This window comes from Crocodylus siamensis, chromosome 4 (assembly GCF_052110815.1).
Source record: "Crocodylus siamensis isolate JL-2025a chromosome 4, ASM5211081v1, whole genome shotgun sequence".
NCBI lineage: Eukaryota > Metazoa > Chordata > Crocodylia > Crocodylidae > Crocodylus > Crocodylus siamensis.
Window position 1 is genome coordinate 236,775,895 of NC_143398.1, and position 19,524 is coordinate 236,795,418.

General features: G+C 39.2%; 1 protein-coding gene across 3 annotated transcripts in view; it reads left to right on the forward strand.

The window, feature by feature from the left end:
• The window catches only part of ZNF148 (zinc finger protein 148), a 44,815-nt gene that overhangs the window by 20,291 nt on the left and 5,000 nt on the right, over nt 1–19,524 (forward strand). For 2 of the 3 annotated variants that reach the window (XM_090045966.1, XM_090045967.1), the window contains 5 exons: nt 3,536–3,616; nt 6,602–6,947; nt 8,319–8,444; nt 11,069–11,192; nt 11,840–11,923. In XM_090045966.1, the coding sequence (XP_089902092.1) occupies nt 3,543–3,616; nt 6,602–6,947; nt 8,319–8,444; nt 11,069–11,192; nt 11,840–11,923 (754 nt within the window). In that variant the 5' untranslated portion in view covers nt 3,536–3,542. The remainder of the gene's footprint in view (nt 1–3,535; nt 3,617–6,601; nt 6,948–8,318; nt 8,445–11,068; nt 11,193–11,839; nt 11,924–19,524) is intronic. The other variant, XM_090045968.1, reaches the window with a different exon arrangement.

A 19,524-nucleotide genomic window follows, 5' to 3' on the forward strand; every position in this document is an offset into this window, starting at 1 on the left:
GGTTATCGCAGGACCCCTGGCATGGCTTTATGAGCACTGGTGGTGCTCTGGCCAGGTGCTGGATGACTGGAAGAGGGCCAATGTGGTCACCATCTTCAAAAAATGGAGGACCCAGGCAACTATAGATCTGTTAGTCTTACTTTGATCCCAGGGAAGCTCTTTGAGAAGATTATCAAGGAGCGCATCTGTGAAGGGTCAGCAGTGGGGATGATGCTCAGGGGCAACCAGCATGGTTTCATTAGGAACAGGTCCTGTCAGACCAACCTGATTGCCTTCTACGATTAGGTCACAAAATCATTGGACACAGGTGTCGCAGTGGACGTAGTCTTTCTGGACTTCAGGAAGACCTTTGACACTGTCTCCCACCCCATTCTCATTAAAAAGCTAGGCGACTGTGGCATTGATGCCTACACAGTCAGTTGTCAAGCCGCAGTTGAAGTACTGCATCTAGTTCTGGGTGCCGCACTTCAGGAGGGATGTGGACAGTATAGAGAGGATCCAAAGCAGGGCCACTCACATGATCTGGGGAGAGCAGGCCGGACCCTACAGTGAGAGGCTACAGGACCCGAACCTGTTCAGCCTTCAGAAGAGAAGGCTGAGAGGGAACCTGGTGGCCATCTATAAACTTACTAGGGGGGACCAGTGGGGTATGGGAGAGACCTTGTTCCCCCAAGTGCCTCCCAGAGTAAGAAGGAATAACAGCCCTAAGTTGTTAGAGAGTAGGTTCAGACTAAACATTAGGAGGCAGTACTTCACAGTAAGGGTGGCTAGGATCTGGAACCAACTTCCAAGGAAAGTAGTGCTGGCTCCTACCTTGGGGGTCTTTAGGAGGAATCTTGACAATTACCTAGCTGGGGTCATTTGAGCCCAGTGTTTTCTCCTGCCTGGGGCAGGGGGTCTGCAAGGTCCCTTCCAACCCTATATCTATGAATAATGTTAAACCTAAAGAAAAATGTTTGAGAGCATAGTGTTTCCCTTTCTGTCTATTTGTTATCGGTTCTTTTAGACCAGGGGTGGGCAATTATTTATGGTGGAGGGCTGCTTACTGAGTTTTGGCAAGCCATTGAGGGCCGCATGACAGGCAGCCAGGGGCAGATAAATATTAATTTTCTAAAATTTTTAGGGCCCTGTGGGCTGGATAGAATGGCTTGGCAGGCTGCATCTGGCCCATCCCTGTTTTAGACACTCTTCTCTTATCTTGTCTAAGTAGGCTTTTCAGTCATTAGAAGCTTCCAGGTGCTCCTAAAGCAATATTGCACATGTTCGTTTATTAAGATTTCTAAAGTGTGCCCAATTAGTGTGTTTGGTTGTATATTTGCATAAATAATGTGCACACACTATTTGTACAGAGGCATAAGAAAAGACGCATGCACTCCCACCCACCATTGGGAAATGATCAGTTTTATATTTTATCTTGATTATAAGCAAATTTTGATTCTTTCTTCTGAGACATCTATTCTGCTTCACTTCACAGCCGCTATCCTTGTGGTTATTAGGATATGTTTTTTTATTCACTCACTGATGACATTGATGATATTTGTCTTCCTTGTTCTAAATTGGACAAAGGCATGGGTTGTTTTTGCTTCCTTATTTTCATTGTCATGTACCTGTCCCATTTACTGCACTAGGAATCTTTGAAAAAAAAATGGTGCGAGGTGTCCTAAGAGTAACTGGGCTGAAGTGCTGTAGAAGGGTTGTCTGAGTAGCAATTTTTGAAACTAAGCAAGATGGTTCATTGGGTGTGGATCCACAAGCAGCTGCTAAGCATTTAAGAGAGAAGGTCTGGAGTAAAGAACCAGTTTTGAGCTTATTTATTTTCCAGTCTTTTATTCTGTGCATGTAAGTACGGTCTGTTCTTTGGAGATCTGCGTTGAAATGTTAGTTCCCCAAAAATCAGCTAGGCAAAACAAGATCAGCACCGTAATGCTGTATTTCTTTTAGTTTGATGGATTTAAGCTCTACATTTTTTTTATTGATGCATGTTTGAATTGATTGTTTAGTTTTCTATATCAAGAGACTTCTAAGTGTATTTTCAAATTTGTTGAAAATATGATTGTCCTATAGCTTAAGAGAAGTTGTAAAACTCAGGAAGAGGGCTGCTGCTTAGACAGTCCCAGTACTTTATGCCAGGAAGTATGCTAATGTACACTAATATGTTGTTTGTGTTATTTAGATTGGCTTAGTTTGAGAGTATCTTATTTCCACAAATGCAGGTTGCTCTAACCTACCATGGTTGACCTACTGCAGGTCTGTCCAAATTAATAATTTTGAAACTTTGTTCTGCCATTTTTTAATCAAGGCTCCCCCCCCCCCATTACTTCAGTTAAAATGCTCTAACAATGCTTACTTGGGCAAAAAGAGGCCTCTTTTGATCAGCTATGCTTGTTTTGCTGAAGAGATTGCAATTACGATACTTTTCATTTAGATTCATAGCATATTGTTAACGCGTGGTTTTGTACTTTCATGTATGTCCCTGTATAATTTCATATAACCTAGATTGTGTTTCAGTTGCAATACCATGCTGCATGTTTCAAATTCTTTTTTCTTTTTGCTGTGCGGTGGTGGGCGTTTGATAGCCCACTTTTATAACCAATGTGTTGTGCAGGTACCCAAAATTATTTGATATCAAGGTTTGAAAAATGCACTGAACATTTGGGAACCCACATATTCATGCACCCCTATCCTTCACAATTTAGAGAAATAATATAATCAGTGATGTTAGAAGTAAATACTGTTGTACAAGTTATATGATTTGCAAAGCAGCTACTGCGCGTAGTATCAGTTGTCCCTCTGGTACTTTCTTTCCCTAGACATAGAGGTTTTCAGGAAGAAGTTGGATAAGCATCTGTCTGGTCTATTCAGGAATTGTGCATCCTGCTTCTGTGCAGGAAACAACCAGTTGAAACTTCAGATCCCTTTTAACTGTGTGATACTATGCAGACGACCAGTCTGCCCCAACTGATTGCCCCTGTTGGTGAGAGTGACAACAATATTGCTGTCTTTCTACAATTATGTTTTTATTCTGCTGCTATCCACCCTACCTAGAAATAGGTTTAAATCCAGGGTTTCCTCAATTTGGGCCTGATTCTGAGCAGCATGAAATGTTGCATTCAGAAGTGGCTTGAACTAGCAGACTTGATGCTTGGTTCAGCTGTTTACACTTCCCAGCCTCAGTGCCCCTTCATCTGGTGCCTGTAAAGACTGCAGTAAGCTTATGCTATCAGGCCTCCACAAACATAGAAAAGATGCACTGCAAAAGATGACCTAGATAGGGTGTATCCTGCTTGTGGCTCAGCACAGCTGATGTTATGCCAGGCGTATTTTAAAGGGCTTTGGTCCCAACCTCAGACCATGATTTCAACTATCTTTTCTTCTTTCTTCAGCTCGCATGGAGACTTTTCTCCCATTTCCTCATCCCTCAGCAAGGAAAGTGCAATGGAATGAGCTATTTTTGGAAGTCTTGGGACCCCTTTTCACATTTCTTTGGGGCCAGGTTCCCATGTAGACAGAGATAATTCTGATTTTCTCCTTTTAGGGTTACTATGTTGCAAGTCCTCACAAGAAAACCAGAAGCAGTGGAAGAACAAACTTTGACCCATCTGCCAGGAAAAATAGGGTAAAAATCTCATTCTTTTTCTTTATAATGTATAATTTAGAGAGAAGAAATTTAACTCATTTGAGTTAATCTAATCTTCAAACACTGAAGAACTGGTATCCTCGTGTTTGAAAATAGATGCCCTGAAGAGGAAGAAGAAGCAAGACTTAAAGCTTGCTTGTATCACAATTTTTGGGGGAGATAATCTCTTCTGAGTTGATTCATCCCAAACAGGAATATTCCACAAAGCCCCATGCTACAGTGGTGCAGAGTACTGGTTGTGGACACTCTCCCTGTGCTGCCACTGGGAAATTGGAAGTGGGGGCAGGTGCTTTCCGTGTGCAGCCACTGGGAAAAGTGGGAGCAGCAGAAGCTGGGTCCTAGTGCGTGTGTGCCAGCCTGCCTCTGCCCCAAACTGGGTCAGTCTGGCCCTGAAGCCTGAAAAGTTTGCTGACCCGTGCGGTACACCATCCACTGAACATGTAGAAATCAGCAACTAGACAGGTGTAAAGTTTCAGAATTGCACTAGAAGCAAAAATATTAATAGGAAGCGTAATTAATTAATACAAATATTGATGTCAGAATTCTATCTTTCTGGTGATAAAAGATATCTGGCAGAGTAAGATGAGACACTGAGTAGGTCATTGGTAGCTCAGAGCCTTTGTTCCAACTGAATTAGATTTGTTTCCTTCCAGAAACTGATTGGTTTGAGACTTAGTCATTTGATAAAGTATGCAAATTTTCTTTGCTCCACAAAAAAATAGCAGGATTGGAAAACTGTCTTCTCTCACATGAACTTATCTGCAGTGAGCTCTACCTTCATGCTTAACCCAAAGGACATTGTATACTCAGTGTGTGGTTTTTGCATGAATAGGACGTTCTGCCTCTGAACCACTGATCCTCTCATTTATGGACTCTTACCAATTGAGCGCTTCTAAGATGGCAACTCCTTTTTGTTGAAATTTCTGGAGTCTTATTTGTGTGGGATGCTGACTTAATTCAGTTCAAATGCACTGGGATTTCTCTTCTGAAGTTGTATCTAACTTGAGTCTTCATTTCCTCTAAAGTTAGGTTGCAATTTAGGGAGTAGCAGCCTTTACCGTTTTGTTTCAGATGTGTACCTATGTTCTCAAGTTTCCACTTTTTCAAGGACTGTTGGTTCCTTTTTTTTCTTCCTTATTAATTTAAATTTCTGTTTGTTCTTTGACATCCAGAAGTTTGGGTGACAGTTTCTTCTACACAGCAAGTGACAACAGATAATTAAAGCTTTTGCTGATGTCACCGTCCGGAGTATTCAGGTTTAGCAGAGTGAATATATTAGTAGTAAGACTATTTTGGGTATCAGAAGCGGAAAGCTTCCTGGCTAGGTACAGGTATTCAAAATGCCCAAGACAGAGTCGATCTAAGTTATGCAGCTTTCTGTAAGCGGTCTAGTTTAGATCAGTCGCCAACAGAACACGTTTGCCTGTTGGGGCAGGGGCAGGAGACTAATTTTAGACCGGGTTCCACCATTTTTAAACCAGTCTGTGTGCCAAACTTCTGTTCTGTTACATGTATAGACTGTTTCTGATCACATACTGGTAAAAGTGTAATGTCTCCCTGGCCCCTGAGACAATGTCTAGGAACCACATGAGTTTTCTTCTTTGTTTTAGGTATTGAACACTTAAACTTGAAGAGGTTTATTGGACAATCCTGCATTTCACAGAAATCAACTATAGAAGTTAGAGATTGTGGTAGCACAAGAACAGATAGATTATGATTTCCTACCTAAGTTAATTCTGGAAAACATGGGTGTTGGCTAAATTTTTATTCTTTTACTCTGAGTGATCTAGTCTTGGTATTTTTGAACATATAATAGTAGGACCTAGAACTATGCATCATGCAGATGATTACTGTGTAATCTTCTCCCCTGGGTTCTGCCAGTTGACTACATTCCTAATGTCATATACTGCTGTGCCCTGTTGCAGGAAAAGCTGCATATGTGTCAGATATGTAGTGGATTTATGAATGGAATAAATCTTCATTAGGAATGAAGATAAGGCTGGCATAGTGAGAACAATTCAGATAAAAAACAGTTTGGGGAAAGGTTTTATATTTTCAAACTGAAAACTGATGTTTAAACATTATGTGGATCTGTTTGATTTTAAGTGTTTGGACAGAATTTCTACTCTGCAGATATCAAGATGTTAAATTGGTTGTAAGTCGTCATGATGGAGAATGCTACTATGCTTCTGGACAGGAAGATTTGGCTTCTTGGGCTACTAATTGCCTATTTGTTGCTTTAGGGACAGTGCCTAGCCACTACTTAATGAAAGTGCTTGAACTGAAGTGGATCTGAGCCACATGCTCAGCCTGCTGAATTGCTTCCATTGCTGGCCATGTTGCTGCACCGTTAGGGGAGGCAGAATTTGAAGCTGTACTCTTTAACTTGTGCTGCTTTGCCTTAGTGGGCATGGAAATGATCACCCCATAAGCAAGTTTACTTCCTTTTCCTCTTTTCCCATGTAGCAAGAAAGAGCTAAATTTATCCCTTTCTCACTTTTGTGAAGATAAAGCAGTGTTAGTATCTGTACTCTACCTGGGGCAAACATGTCAGGATAGTATCTTGCGTGAGGGGATAGGGAAAAGTGGGGACAGAGTAAAGAGGGCACTGTTAAAAGGAAGATTGGTCTGGAAAAAAAGAGGAAGCGGCAATGCAAGCAATAATTTGCTTTAAGGATAGGCAGTATATCTGTGTTCCGTTTAGTTGTCTGTCTTGCTTAATTGTATTAGTCTTTAGAAGAAACTCTGATATGACTTTCTGATTTGAAAGTGTGCATATGTATCTGTGAGAGAAAGACCTTATCCCTTTTCCAAACAAGGATGAAAATTTGAAAGCCTGAGTATCAGTCATAGAAATACATGTGGTATCTATTCAATTTTGATAAAACTTAAAAAAATGATCAAGTAAATTTTTAAGTAATAGTCCCAGTGTTAGATATTCATTTATTACATTTCTCTTTTTAGGTTATTGCACCTAAGCATGAACATTGAAGACAAACTGGGAGGATTATTTCTTAAATGTGGTGGCATAGACCAAATGCAGTCATCTAGGGCTATGGTAGGGATGGGTGCGGTATCTGACCAGTCTGCAGTGTCTGGGGAACGGCAAGAGACAGTGCTTCAAGATCGGACTATAGCACACCAAGAAATTCTTGCAACAGATGAAGTGTTACAAGAAAGTGAACTTCGACAGCAGGAGATGATTTCACATGATGAACTTATGGTCCATGAAGAGACGGTTAAAAATGATGATGAGATGGAGGCCCAAGACAGACTTCCTCAAGGGCTGCAGTATGCAGTGAATGTTCCTGTAAGCATTTTCACGAAGTATTGCAGACATGGTTTGGAAACAGGGTTTTTGGCAGTGTTATTAGGAATACGTTCATGACTTTTTTTTGCATTTTATTATCAAAAATATTTATAAGTACATTCTGTTCATAAAAATGTCATTAGCTTCTCACTGGGTCAAATGCATCTCACAGTGTAGAGTGCAAAAGACCCTGGACACCCCTTAAACGAGCGTAATGAGCTTAAGTATAGTTTAAAAGGAATGTTACAAGTTTTTGTTCAGCATTTGCATAGAAGTAAGTTTCTCTCATAGTTGTCAGTTATATAGGTATCTTCTGTTCATATTCAGTTATGTGCATTGATCATTTACCACTACATTCTTTTTAAATAATTAGGTTTAAAAGGCAAATTTAATCCAGAAGAACTAACATTACTGAAAAGATCTGCATATTGGTCACTACTTGAATTTTTTTTTTGTTGCCATTACTCTATGAAACATTTCTGTATGTGTTCTAAAAGAATCCCTTATGTGCATTAAGCATCGGACTGCCACTGGTGGCATCCAGACAGTAAGTCAAACAAACATGACACTTTTTGTAGACACTCATAAATATGTCTTCCTTTATATTTAATAGAAGGTGTGCATAGTCTGCCACACAGAGAATGCAAAATGGCTTTCATTAGCCAACATGCATCTCTGTAATTCAATGAAGTATTCCTGTTAACTTGTAGTTTGGGCATTTGTAGAAGTGCCAGCGATTTTAAGAAGTAGAACCATTCAGAATCATGAAGAATAACATTTAACTGTAATTTTGGTAAAATAGTGTGTATGAGAAGTTTTCCCTTTAACTGTAAATCATAAGCATTTGTTCAAAAATTCAGAGAACATCAGAGAAACATAAAGCACATCTTTTGTAAAGATAACATTATGTCAAGAAATATAACTTGGAAAATGCTCATTAAACCTATTCTTGTTTTTAAAGAATCCTATAGCTTAGGTGTGTGTTAAATCTTGACATAAATATAACAAGCAAAAGTAATACAGGTATGAAGAAATGGAAGACTTTTTCTGTACCGATGGAAATGCTTTTGATCTGCACTATTTGACACAGAAACGCTACCAGTCAGAAAGGAAAGGTTATATTTTGGGGGATGAATGATGAGGTACCAGAAGATGCAATTTCTAATGAAATTAATTATACCCTAGCTTCAGTTAATATTTCTATTACTCCTTTAATTTAAATATCTAAAAGCATGGAACCATGACACAATTCATTCAGGATTTTAAAAAAAAAAAAAAAGTCCTAGTTGGCTTGTCATCTAAAAACAAACAAACAACAATCTCTTCTATAGTGAGAACCTTATCTGAAACTGACACTTGATATCTTAACAGATCAGTGTAAAGCAAGAAATTACCTTTACTGATGCATCTGAACAACAGAAGCGAGACAAAAAACAAATAAGAGAGCCAGTAGATTTGCAGAAAAAGAAGAAAAGAAAACAGCGTTCACCAGCAAAAGTAAGACAGTGATTTGGCGAAACCAAGATTAAAAAGAACCTGGAGTTTTGCTATAATTTTATGAGTGATTTCATCAGAATTCGGAGTGGTTATGTTAGAAGTTGTTTGTTTGCTCAGTAAAGATGTAGCTCTGCAGCCTGCCAGAGTCCAAAACAAAACCTGAGAAAAGGCATTCACAATGTGCTTCTTTGAACTTCTTTTAGCAACATCAACCTTTTGACATATTTTAACATCTGTCTCTCCAGGCAGTTCCCTTCCAAATACTTTTTTTAAAATTATGAGTCAGTAGTTTTCTAGACAACTTATAAATCATTACACTGCATTCATCTAAATATAGTCCTGCTTTGTCCTATGACCCTGAGAACTTTTGTGTCTGCATTGGGAACAATTTAAAAACAAATACAAAACAATATTTTGGAAAATCTAGAAAGATGATTTGAAGTTGAAAATGATCAGCTGGTAGGAAGCACTCCTGAAATCAGAACTGAGTTAAAAAAGTTCTCATGAGAACTTGTGACAAGTTGTTTTCTAGATCCATTCATGGACAAGGTTGTATTCCAGATTTTATCAGTTTGCTTAAAGACTTCGATTTATTTATATCAAGAATATGTTCTCAGAAAAAAACAAGATCAGTCCTCCAGATGAGGGCTACTATAGCAATATTCTGTTTAGTTGTCTAAAGCCCCAACTCCTGATTTATTTTATTTTGGATTTAAATAAACATTTAAAACATACATAGAAAAATATAGTTAGGTAATAACACAGTCGCACACAGGGGACCACACAACAGCATAAAAATAATCATATTTTAGAAACAATCAAGCCATTAGTAAATCAAAACAAAATCAACACCATAACTACCAAATCCCATAACCTCGTTTCAATCTCCTAGGGTAATCTGTCCTCTAAATCTTCCCCAAAATCTTGTAAATAGGTGATTTTTTTGCAGTATGCCTGGAGGTTTGGTGGACTGGCTGTTTTAGCTTTGGATTTGGGAACAAGTTCCAGACTCCTAGGGTTCCTTATGGTAGCACCCCACTTTTTGATAAGGTTTTGAATGCCCATTGCAGGCCACATGTGCAGGAACATTATATAATGGAAGTGGTCAGTGTCCCTCTTTAGACACGTATCCATGCATGCTTCCTTTCTCTCCCAATTCAGTCCTCCTGCTTTGTTCTTTTGAAACAATGCAAAACTGAAAAATGATCAAGAAAATCCTTGAACAGGTTGCATTTCAATTTTTTAACAGCATATAAGAATGAAGATGGGAGGAACAGCCAGAAGATTAGTATAGGTGTCCTCTTTTTGGTTACATCTGTGGTCCCAGAATACTGTGCTTGATTTGCTGCCCAACCAACAGCTGGGATAAGGGTGGAGATCATCTTATACAATGAATAGTTTCAATAGTATTTTTCTTTATTTATTAGTTGTATACTTGAAAAACTACAGGTTTTATTTGTTTTTCCTCTATTATTTTTGGTCAGTCTATTAGCAAAACCGCATTGGCAAACGAGTTTTTCTTCATTTAAGGAGATCTACAGTGGATCAGTGTTGTAAATTTAAAAGATCCCAGGAAACATATGAAGGATTGTAAAATTGTACACCCACTTTCAGCCTAATTATTTTAACATTTTAATAATAATAAAGTGCGTATTATAAAATTTCATTATTTTAAAATATAATTTAAAGTTTGCCAGTGTCCCTTAATGAAGCAACGTGTTGTTACAGAACAGAATTTTATGAGCCTTGGTTTATGTTACTTTATGGTTGTATAAGACCCTTGCGACTTACATAAAAAATAACTGCTCTGGCAACAAAACATTTTAAGTGGAAAGTTAAATTTGGCAGGGAGAACTAAGTTACATACTAAGTAGGGTAGGGTTGTATAGGATGAGGAAAGTAGAAGAGGCCAAGGTGACACTTATTCAGAAAATGTTTTCATGATCACTTTTGTTTTCCAGAATACTGGAAACAATTGTGAAGTGAATGCACACTACGGTGCACTAGGACATTGTATCAAAGGGCTAGAGAACCAGGCTAATGGAATATACTGGAAAATAACAAAACATTCATAAGTCACTTCTGTCCTGCCATATCTAACTGGACAGAGAACATATTTATTAGTTCAATCTTATTTTTAGCTTTGATGTGCACTAGCAAAGCATTTACATGGTTATCATGGATAAACTTTTATTTATCTTGACAAACACATTTATTCTCTTTCCACCAAGATTATACAACATTTTGCTTATCCTGCAAAATATGATTTTTTGTGGTTCCGTTCCCAGGGATGGTTTGGTACTTTACTTTCTCCATCTGACAAGAAAGTAAAGACTGACATTTAAAGTGACTCAGCATCGAATACAAAAGCTGTAAACTCGTTTTCCATCAATTTCATTTGCGTCTAGTAGGTGGAAATACGTCTTGACATGTCATGATATACAAGTTTAGAGTATGCTGGTATTGAAAATGTAGAACCAAAATTCTGTCAGTGTAAATTGAATGTTTTTACATGAAATCATTTGAATTTTCTTCATTACAAATTCATTTTGTGTTTTGTTTTGTAGTTGTTAAAACATCTTTAGAGGTTAGTGTGAGAACAAACTTTACTTTTTTCAAAATAGATCCTTACAATAAATGAGGATGGATCACTTGGTCTGAAAACCCCCAAATCTCATGTTTGTGAGCATTGCAATGCTGCCTTTAGAACCAACTACCATTTACAGAGACATGTCTTCATTCATACAGGTACTGCTTGACTTCAAATTATTTCTTTTCTATTACCTAAAGATCTTTTTCATCACATGAAAAATGTGTTCAGTTCTATGTGAATTTCATTTCGAAGAGTGTAGGTAACTTGGCATCTAAGCTTAGAGATTCCATGCACCAAAGTGTCAAAAGAGTACCAGAAAAAAATCATTATATGCTGATTAAACCAAGGATGTTACTATTTACAAGGTTTCTTCTTTCTTTATCAGGAATTAATGGGTTGATATATAGCCTAAGTGCTGAGATTTACTCCTTTATAATTAATGTGCCATGGCTACTTATTTGCCAGATGAAGTATTTCTCTGGTTCAGAGAAGTGAAAAAGGTACTTACCCATATAAGTAGTTTGTCAGTACTATAAATACAGTTGTATGTCAGCATAACAATTGATCTTGTTCTTCAGGAAATTTGGCAATTCAGATCATCCTTCCATATCAGTGTTAATGTGATTCATTTCATGAAGTCTGTTTAGTTAGAAAGGATCAAATTTTTTGGTTTTTAAAATATTTTGGAATTTGCTCAGATGCCTTTTGTTGTTATAGACAGCAGTTTTATTCCTCAGTAGTAGTTATCAGAAACAACAGTTTGTAGTTATTAACTTATGGATGTGGAATTATATTGTTCAAGGTGAAAAACCATTTCAGTGCAGTCAATGCGACATGCGTTTCATACAGAAGTACCTGCTACAGAGACATGAGAAGATTCATACTGGTGAGTATAGTGCCTTGAGTATCCTTACTGGCTTGTTTAAACGTTTTGTTTCTCAGATCTGGCCAGAGGTTCCAATAATGTTAAGCTGCACACTCATCCTGTTGCAGTTGTTTTGATTTAGCATATATGGTACAAAATACTTGGAATCAAATACAGGTCTGTGCTTTGGGATCACACTCTTCTTTGATTGTAAACTGTAGAGAGCTAATGTGGGAATGAACTGTTCTTCTGGAAATTGTCCCACAGTAACAAATACTAAAATTTGCACATTGACAAAAGTCACAGTTTGTTCAACAGTTTTGTCTTTTGTCACAGAAATCAATTTGGTACAGTAAAGTCTTCCAAATCATAGTTTTAAAGGTTTTATGATTTCTTTTGAATTAATGGAAAACTGCCAAATAATGGCCAAAATGCCTAACCCTCAAGGTCTTAATATCAGCATTACTTTTCTCTCAACTTTAGTTAACAAACAAACAAAACCTATATCTATGATAGGTCAAATAAGGCTCAACGTTTAAAGCAAAAGAAAGTTTGTTACCTGTATTTACTTTTTGTCTTATTGCAATGTGCAAAACCATGTTCTTTAACAGGGTTGTCTTTATTGGGTTTTTGGCATTTTGGTGCATGGCCTTTGAATCCCTCTGTAAATATTTATTTTTTAATAAAGTCCTTTTGGACTGGATGCCAATTTTTCAGCCTCTTTTACATAAAAGCAAAGCTGGTAAATGCGCATAGCATTTCTTGGCTGTAGCATTTACATGGTATGAAAGCTGCTAATGTGTAACTGTGTGTATGTGATAAAAAAATTCAGAAAGGAAGAAAACCTCTGCAAAATGAATTTGCAAAGTAGTGTGTATGGCAGTGCTTCTCATTCTTAGACTTGGGGCACACTTTGAAAATGCCAGCTCTTAGCCCTTACTTATTTTTTGATGAAAGAAATGTAGAGTTCTTCTGTTGCAAAGAACTCAGAAAGACCCCAGTAGGTCAGAATGTTTTTGACACTGGCTTCATCTTTGAAATTTCTGAGTTTACCTTATGAATTGTGCAGGTATTTGCACACCAAAGAGTGCTACTATTATGTGGCATCCTATGGCACTGTTAAAAGGATCTCAGAGCACCATGGTTATGAATTGGTGATATAGGGAGTTACATGCACAAATATACTGCTGTTAATGAGATTTTTGCATGCTAAGTTGCCATGAATCCAGACTGTTTACATAAGTAGTCAGTCATAGAAGAGACCTCTACTTTTCTCTTGCTCAATTCAGAGGAGTCTCTTAGTTTAATTTCTGGCTGTGAATTGTTGAACCATGCTGTCTTCACACTGTGTAGACATTACTTTTGTCCAAAATGGCCTAAAGAAAAAAAAAAAGCAGAAGGTTTAAATGTGCCCAATCTGTTTTGACATTTTGCAGAATCATTTTTTCCTGCAGGTTTTTTTTAATGCTTTGAAGTTTGAGCAATGTACTTTATTAACACTTGAGTGCACGCATTGTATAAAAGCATTTAATATTTTTTAAATGCCTTACCGTTTGGGTTTTTAATCTTTTTTTTGTTTGTTTTGTTTCCTTCCCACATCCCTTTATTTTTTGCTGTGTTTTAATCCTTTACATGTAAGAAAGAAAATGCAGTTTAATAAATTAACCTTCTTATTAACTTTTTGGAAAATTTCCTTCCTTCTCTTTCCTCACCCTCCTATTGTTAGCATGTTGTGATAGTTACCTCTGGAAACTGGTGATGAAGATTTGGTTTTAAACTTATTAATAACTGGCATTACCTAGAGAATAGGTAAATGAATGCTTAGGACAAAGTATATAAAGTTTCTTTCTTATAGAATTGTTATTGAGTGTGTGATCAGTACATGTTGTCTTACAATCCCAATAAGTCCCAGTTAGTTGTAATTATAATGTTTATATGGCTTTTTAGACAAGGTAAAAAACAAACAATCTCCCCACCCCCTTTATTCATCTAACACCTTCTAATGCTCATTTAGGCTGCTTGCAGACATTCAAAAAGCCCCCCAAAACAGCCCTTTACTTTAAACTCAGTGCATTCCCACATGGAGCCCAGCACACTCCCAGAAGAGGCAGCCTGTTCGTTGGACGCAGCTCGCCCAACGTCTGTATAAATTGGGTGCTTTAGTGGTGCTTTTATCTAATAGCTGATTGACTCAGCTTTACATAAAAGCACCAAAAGGCCTGCTGAATCGCCTGATCTATACAGATGCTGCAAAGCTGGGTCAAAGCAACATGCTGCTGCTTGTGGTAAAGCATGGGGGGGTTTTTTATTTTTGCAAGCAGCCTTAGTGAATAAAAAGTAGCTTTGATGTCCTGGTACTAATTCATTACAGCTAATTTCACTTTACATATTTAAAATTTCTTATCTGCTTTCATTTGGCCATGGTATTCTTTGCTGCTGACCCTAATGGCTACTAGGTACAGACTTCAGAAAAGCCTGAGGAAGAATTGATCTAAATGATGTAGTTTTCTGTAAGCAGCGTAGTTTAGATTGGTAGTGAACAGAATACACGTTTGCCCTTTGGTGGGAGGGGCCTGCAGGCCTATCTTAGACCAGGTTCTGCCACTTTCAAACCGGTCTGTGTGCCGAACTTCTGTTCTGTTACAGGTTTAGACCGGTTTCCAATCACTTACACTGGTAAAAGTGTAATTTCTGTACCTGGCATGATTGGTATCTAGTCTTGCTAAATAGTGCTCAACAGTAGCGTAGCAGGATTCTTCAGACAACTTGTATTTTAATATTGCCCTTTGTGGGCAGAAGATTAACGGTGACCCTTTGCTTTGCTTTTTTTTTTTTTTTAAAACTCTAAGAAATATTCTCCTTGGACTTCAGCTTTGTCATATCTCACATTTTGTCAGATATAATATGCCCCAAAATATAATATGCATTTATTTTTTGTAAGGTGGAATAAAGAAAAAAAAGATCTTTCTTTTCAGTAAGCAGGTAAATAGCAGCAGCTGGGGAGCTGAGCCTGATCATTGTTCTGTACCCTGTGGTTTTGGATTGCTGCAGATTTTAATTTTGGTTTCACCCAGAGCAGCAGAAACTGCTGTTAACATATTCCTCACAGATAAGACACACTCCAATTACCAACAGTTGTTTTTTGGGAAAAAGATGCATTGTATATATGAGAAAATATAGTAGTCGCCATAGTTAGTAAGGGGTATGATTTGTTGGGGAGTATTTCTGTCTAGCTCTCATAGCTTTCTCTTTTTCTTGATGATTTTTTATTTTCTTCAGTCTCCAAAAGTATTTCTTAAAAATGGAAACAGGTCTGGCCTTTTATTTCTGTCTAAATTGTGGTTCCAACTTTGGTATAGTGTTTAAACAATTAAAGAGGTACAGGATGTTTCTTGTACCTTTTAAGATCTTGATCAGCTCTCTAAGTTACTGTATTAAGGCAGCTGACAACGGCAGTACAACACAGAAGCTAATTAAACCAGGAAACTTACAAGGTGCTCCAGCTAGTTGTAGTAGGTAAGCTTTCTGTTCCTGGAACTATTGCTTCAAATAAAATCCTATTTCAAGGATGTAGGAAGCTGTCAATCAGCAGTCATATTCTATATGGGCAATTAATAAATGATTGCATCTGAAAGCAGACATTGCATTAATACAGAATTTTGTTACCAAGAAACTGCCACAGCTGGAAAGAGGATAATGACCATAGAAACCTTTTGGTAATTGTCATTTTTTTATTATTGTGCTTGTTGCCAGTACCACTGTAATTGGCATTCAGTTTGTGGTGGGGAAGGGAAATTATCAGTAAATTACCATTTTGATGTTCAGAGTTTAGCGGGCTCCTGAAGCACAGCACTACTTGCTTGCTTCAACTGATGAAGATTTTTCTACTCATTGCCCACCCTTGCATTTATGCTTCATTTACTAATTCTTCAGTCTGGTTCCATCTGCATTCTAAGCATAAAAAATGTAAATCATGCTTTAAAAGAATAAAACAATTTTGGGACTAATGAGACATGTACCAATGTAATTCTTTAGTCAGTCTTCTTTTTATATCGCTTGTCTGACTTGTCTCTTGGCAGTATTTTGTCTGTTTTGTTTGTAGACTCTTCCCAGGAGTTTGTTTGCATTGTTAAACTTCATGTACTCTATATTTCGGAGCTGAACTTATTAGTAATATTATAGTAATTCTAAAATGTAATTGCTTTTCGGTATAGACAAAAAGCATGCCCAGAATTTCTTAGTTCCCTAATAGTACTGTGATCAATAACCTGTATTAATATGTTGAAATTACATTTTCCTTCCATATCCATTTTTTCCCCATTTACTAACCCAGTTGAGGATATTTTCTGTTACTCTTTCCCTGCTTGATCATGTTCTGTCTTGTTGATATCATCCATTCATCTAATGTTTTCTGTTTTAAGAACAGGATAAAGTTTATGAAGACCCTTAGCAGATGTGAAAGTAATGTTGCAATTGGGATCTCAGCAGTTTTATACTTCTTCCCAAAAATTGAGTACCTGTTATGTCAGATGAACCAGGGACAGAACCAGGACAGCCCATTACCAGGGATCAAATGGGGATTGGACGGGGAGTTGTGTCAGACTTTATGGCTGCACTGTGCCCCATCCCAACAGCCAGATCATTTGAGATGGGACACAGGCCAACCCTGGGTCTGGGACATGTGCTACATGTTTAGTTTAAGGTGCAATGCAGACCAGCCACAAAGATGTTCCACTTTACATATGTGGTGTGATTAATATGTTAATTGTGCTGTAAAATGTAACATGCCGTATGTTCAGCCAATTTATGGCATGATAAAACAGAAAACCCAACATGAAGATGTCCCACATAAATGTCTGACTATGTGGTGTGTTACAGTTTACGGCACAATTAACAAATTAATAGCACCATATATGTAAAGTCTGGCAGGGCAAAACCATCCACCTTCAGCCTATGTAAAATGACTTGCCCTATACATCTGACCATCTAAAGAATAGAAAGTGAGTCTTGTATATTTTGGAGTCTTTTGTAATGTACTCATCCTTACAGAGACTCAAACCATAAGAACATAAGACGTGCCGTACTGGGGCAGACCAATGGCCGATTTAGCCCCAGTGAGCAGACAGTAGTAGAGAGGTGTATGTTATAGAGAGAGAACATTGAACCAGATCTGTCTAGAGTCATCTGTCCCCTATGCAGTACCCTCCCTGGCATCCATTTCACAATGTGTTTCTTAATCTTGCCTAGAATAACATCATGCAACTCTGCCAAAATAATCCCATCTTCCCAGATGCAGTCTAAATCAGGGGCAGTTTCTTCAAACCAGATTCCTTCTTTTTCCAGTCAAAATTCAGGCAGTGGTAACATTGGTTTGAAGGTGTATTTCAGGGATGCTTCTGAAGCTCCTAAACTGTCCATCATGATCCAATCCTTTGTGCTTTGAAAAGGAGAAAAATTAGTGGTGGAGTCACCTTTTAGCAAATGTCTCCCAGCAAATATCCAGGTGGTATAGAGCATTGTAAAGATTCTACAACACTCCACCTCTGGAGTGTGCTTCTGTATAAAATATGGTGTGTGAATGAAGCACACTGTAGTCTAGTCTTTAGGCATTGGCAGAATAGCATCCATGACGTTCAGAGTTGGGAAAAAATTGAAGTATCCACAGTCCTCCTTTAAATTGGGCTGGGGTATGGATAATCCCAGAATATGAGACTCAAAGGTAACTTTGCTCTAGCCTAGAAGTGGGTTTTAAAGAAGGGAAAAGAAGGTATTGGACTGGTAAGAAAAGGGAAATTGTTCAAAGAGTGGGGAAAATGTAAAAGAACTGGAAATGGAAGAAAACAGAAAAAGAAGCAGCAGGGAGAGATGATTAACTGTACATGAGTGGTTGAGGAATATGATGTGTTGATGGGCGAGAGTTTTATGTCTTCAAAAATGCAGTTGAGCTATTTGAATTTGATCCAGGAAGCATGTTGAAGGTAAAATACTTTTGATAATAGAGGTGGTATGAACTTTAAGCTAAATGAGGGGCAGCACGGGGAAGTGGCAGCAGTTGCGTGGGCTGGTGGCTGGAGAAGGCAGCAGGGATGCTGTACGGCAAGCTGGAAGCCCTAGCAGGTGTGGGGAAGAGTTGAATCCAGTGGGTTCTGCCTTTGAGCTGAGGCAGCGTGCAGCCTGTTAGCTGCCCACCCAGGTGGCACTGCCACCGTGGAGGGGAGGACTGGGACTGCCTAAGCTCAGGAGCCACACAGCCTACTGGCAATTCATGTGGGCAGGCTCCACCAGGGAAAAATAAAAAAAGTGGTGAGGGGCCCAATCCTTTTTTGTCATGAAGCCTGCCTGCGGCTGTGGGGCAAGCTGACGGCAGGCCCTGAGCTATGGCAGGTCCTGGTTTTTTCCTTTTGCAGCAGCATCACCTGCGAAGGCTGCTAGCAGTCTGGGGGCTGCCCCAGCTCGGAGATAGCACCCAACTGGATCCAACTGTTGCTCGAGCCCAATCTGGGGCATTCCCTAGCCTGATAGCAACCTGCCTGGGCGGCCACGGCTGGCACTGCTGCCAGAGGGAAGGGCTGAGGCCCCACACCGCTCAGGAGCCACTCAGCCTGCTAGCAAGAGAGGCAGGCAGGATTTGTGGGGGGGAAAAAAAAAGATTGAACCACTCACTTCTTCTGCCTTCAACCTGCCTCTCCTGTGGCTGGGGGAGTGAGCTGTCATATTAAAGGCTGCAGTGTTACAGTAGCTACGTTGCAAACTAAACTACCTGGGATGTGGTTTAGTTTGCAGTGTAACAAACTCATTTATAGAGGTGTACCAGGTCCATATTGTATTGGCATCAGTTAAAGGAGAATTGACGTTATTGGCAGTCAGGTTTTTGCGGCTGATGTGGCCAATAATGTCGCCAATAGATGCCCTGTGCATGTATGCAGCTGCAACATGCACGCGGTCAGGAATGCAGCCTGACAGCTTGGAGAGCTGGTAAGCCTGGGTGGGGAGGGAAGGGTCATGCATGGGAGTATATTGAGGCCCCCACAGTGAGGAAGGGAGTGGGGCTGGGGCAGGCACAGGCAGGACAGGGCAAGGTAGGGCACGGGACGGAACCAGGGGTGGCTTGTCTGGGGATTGCTGAGGAGGGCAGCTCCCGCTGCTGTGCACACCCCTGAGAGAGGTACGGCGGGGCATGTGCCCATATCTGTGCACCAGTCTCTTCCCAGCAAGGGGACTGGGCCAGAGTTGCACTCGGGGTGTGTGGTGGCGGCGGCACTGGAAGGGGGGCTACAGGGTGGCTACTGCAAATTTTGGGGTGGCTCCAGGCCCCTCTTCCAGCGCTGCCACTTCCTGGCCCAAGCACAACATAAGCCCTGCCCTCCCTACCAGGAAGAGGTGCACCCCTGCTCTATCGGTGCACCCCTATTCATTTAAATTGCAAAAAAAACCCTACATGTAAAACGTGATGCAGTTAAACCACAAAATGGGGCAATTTTCGTCTCATGTACAAGTGTCCAAGAGCCAGAGAAGGATTCAAGGGCTAGAGGGAGAGATTAGGAAATGGTTTGAAATTAAAAGTATTGATGGACTTGCCAGGAGCAATTGGTAACCCAGTTGCTAAACTATCTTAAAGGTCT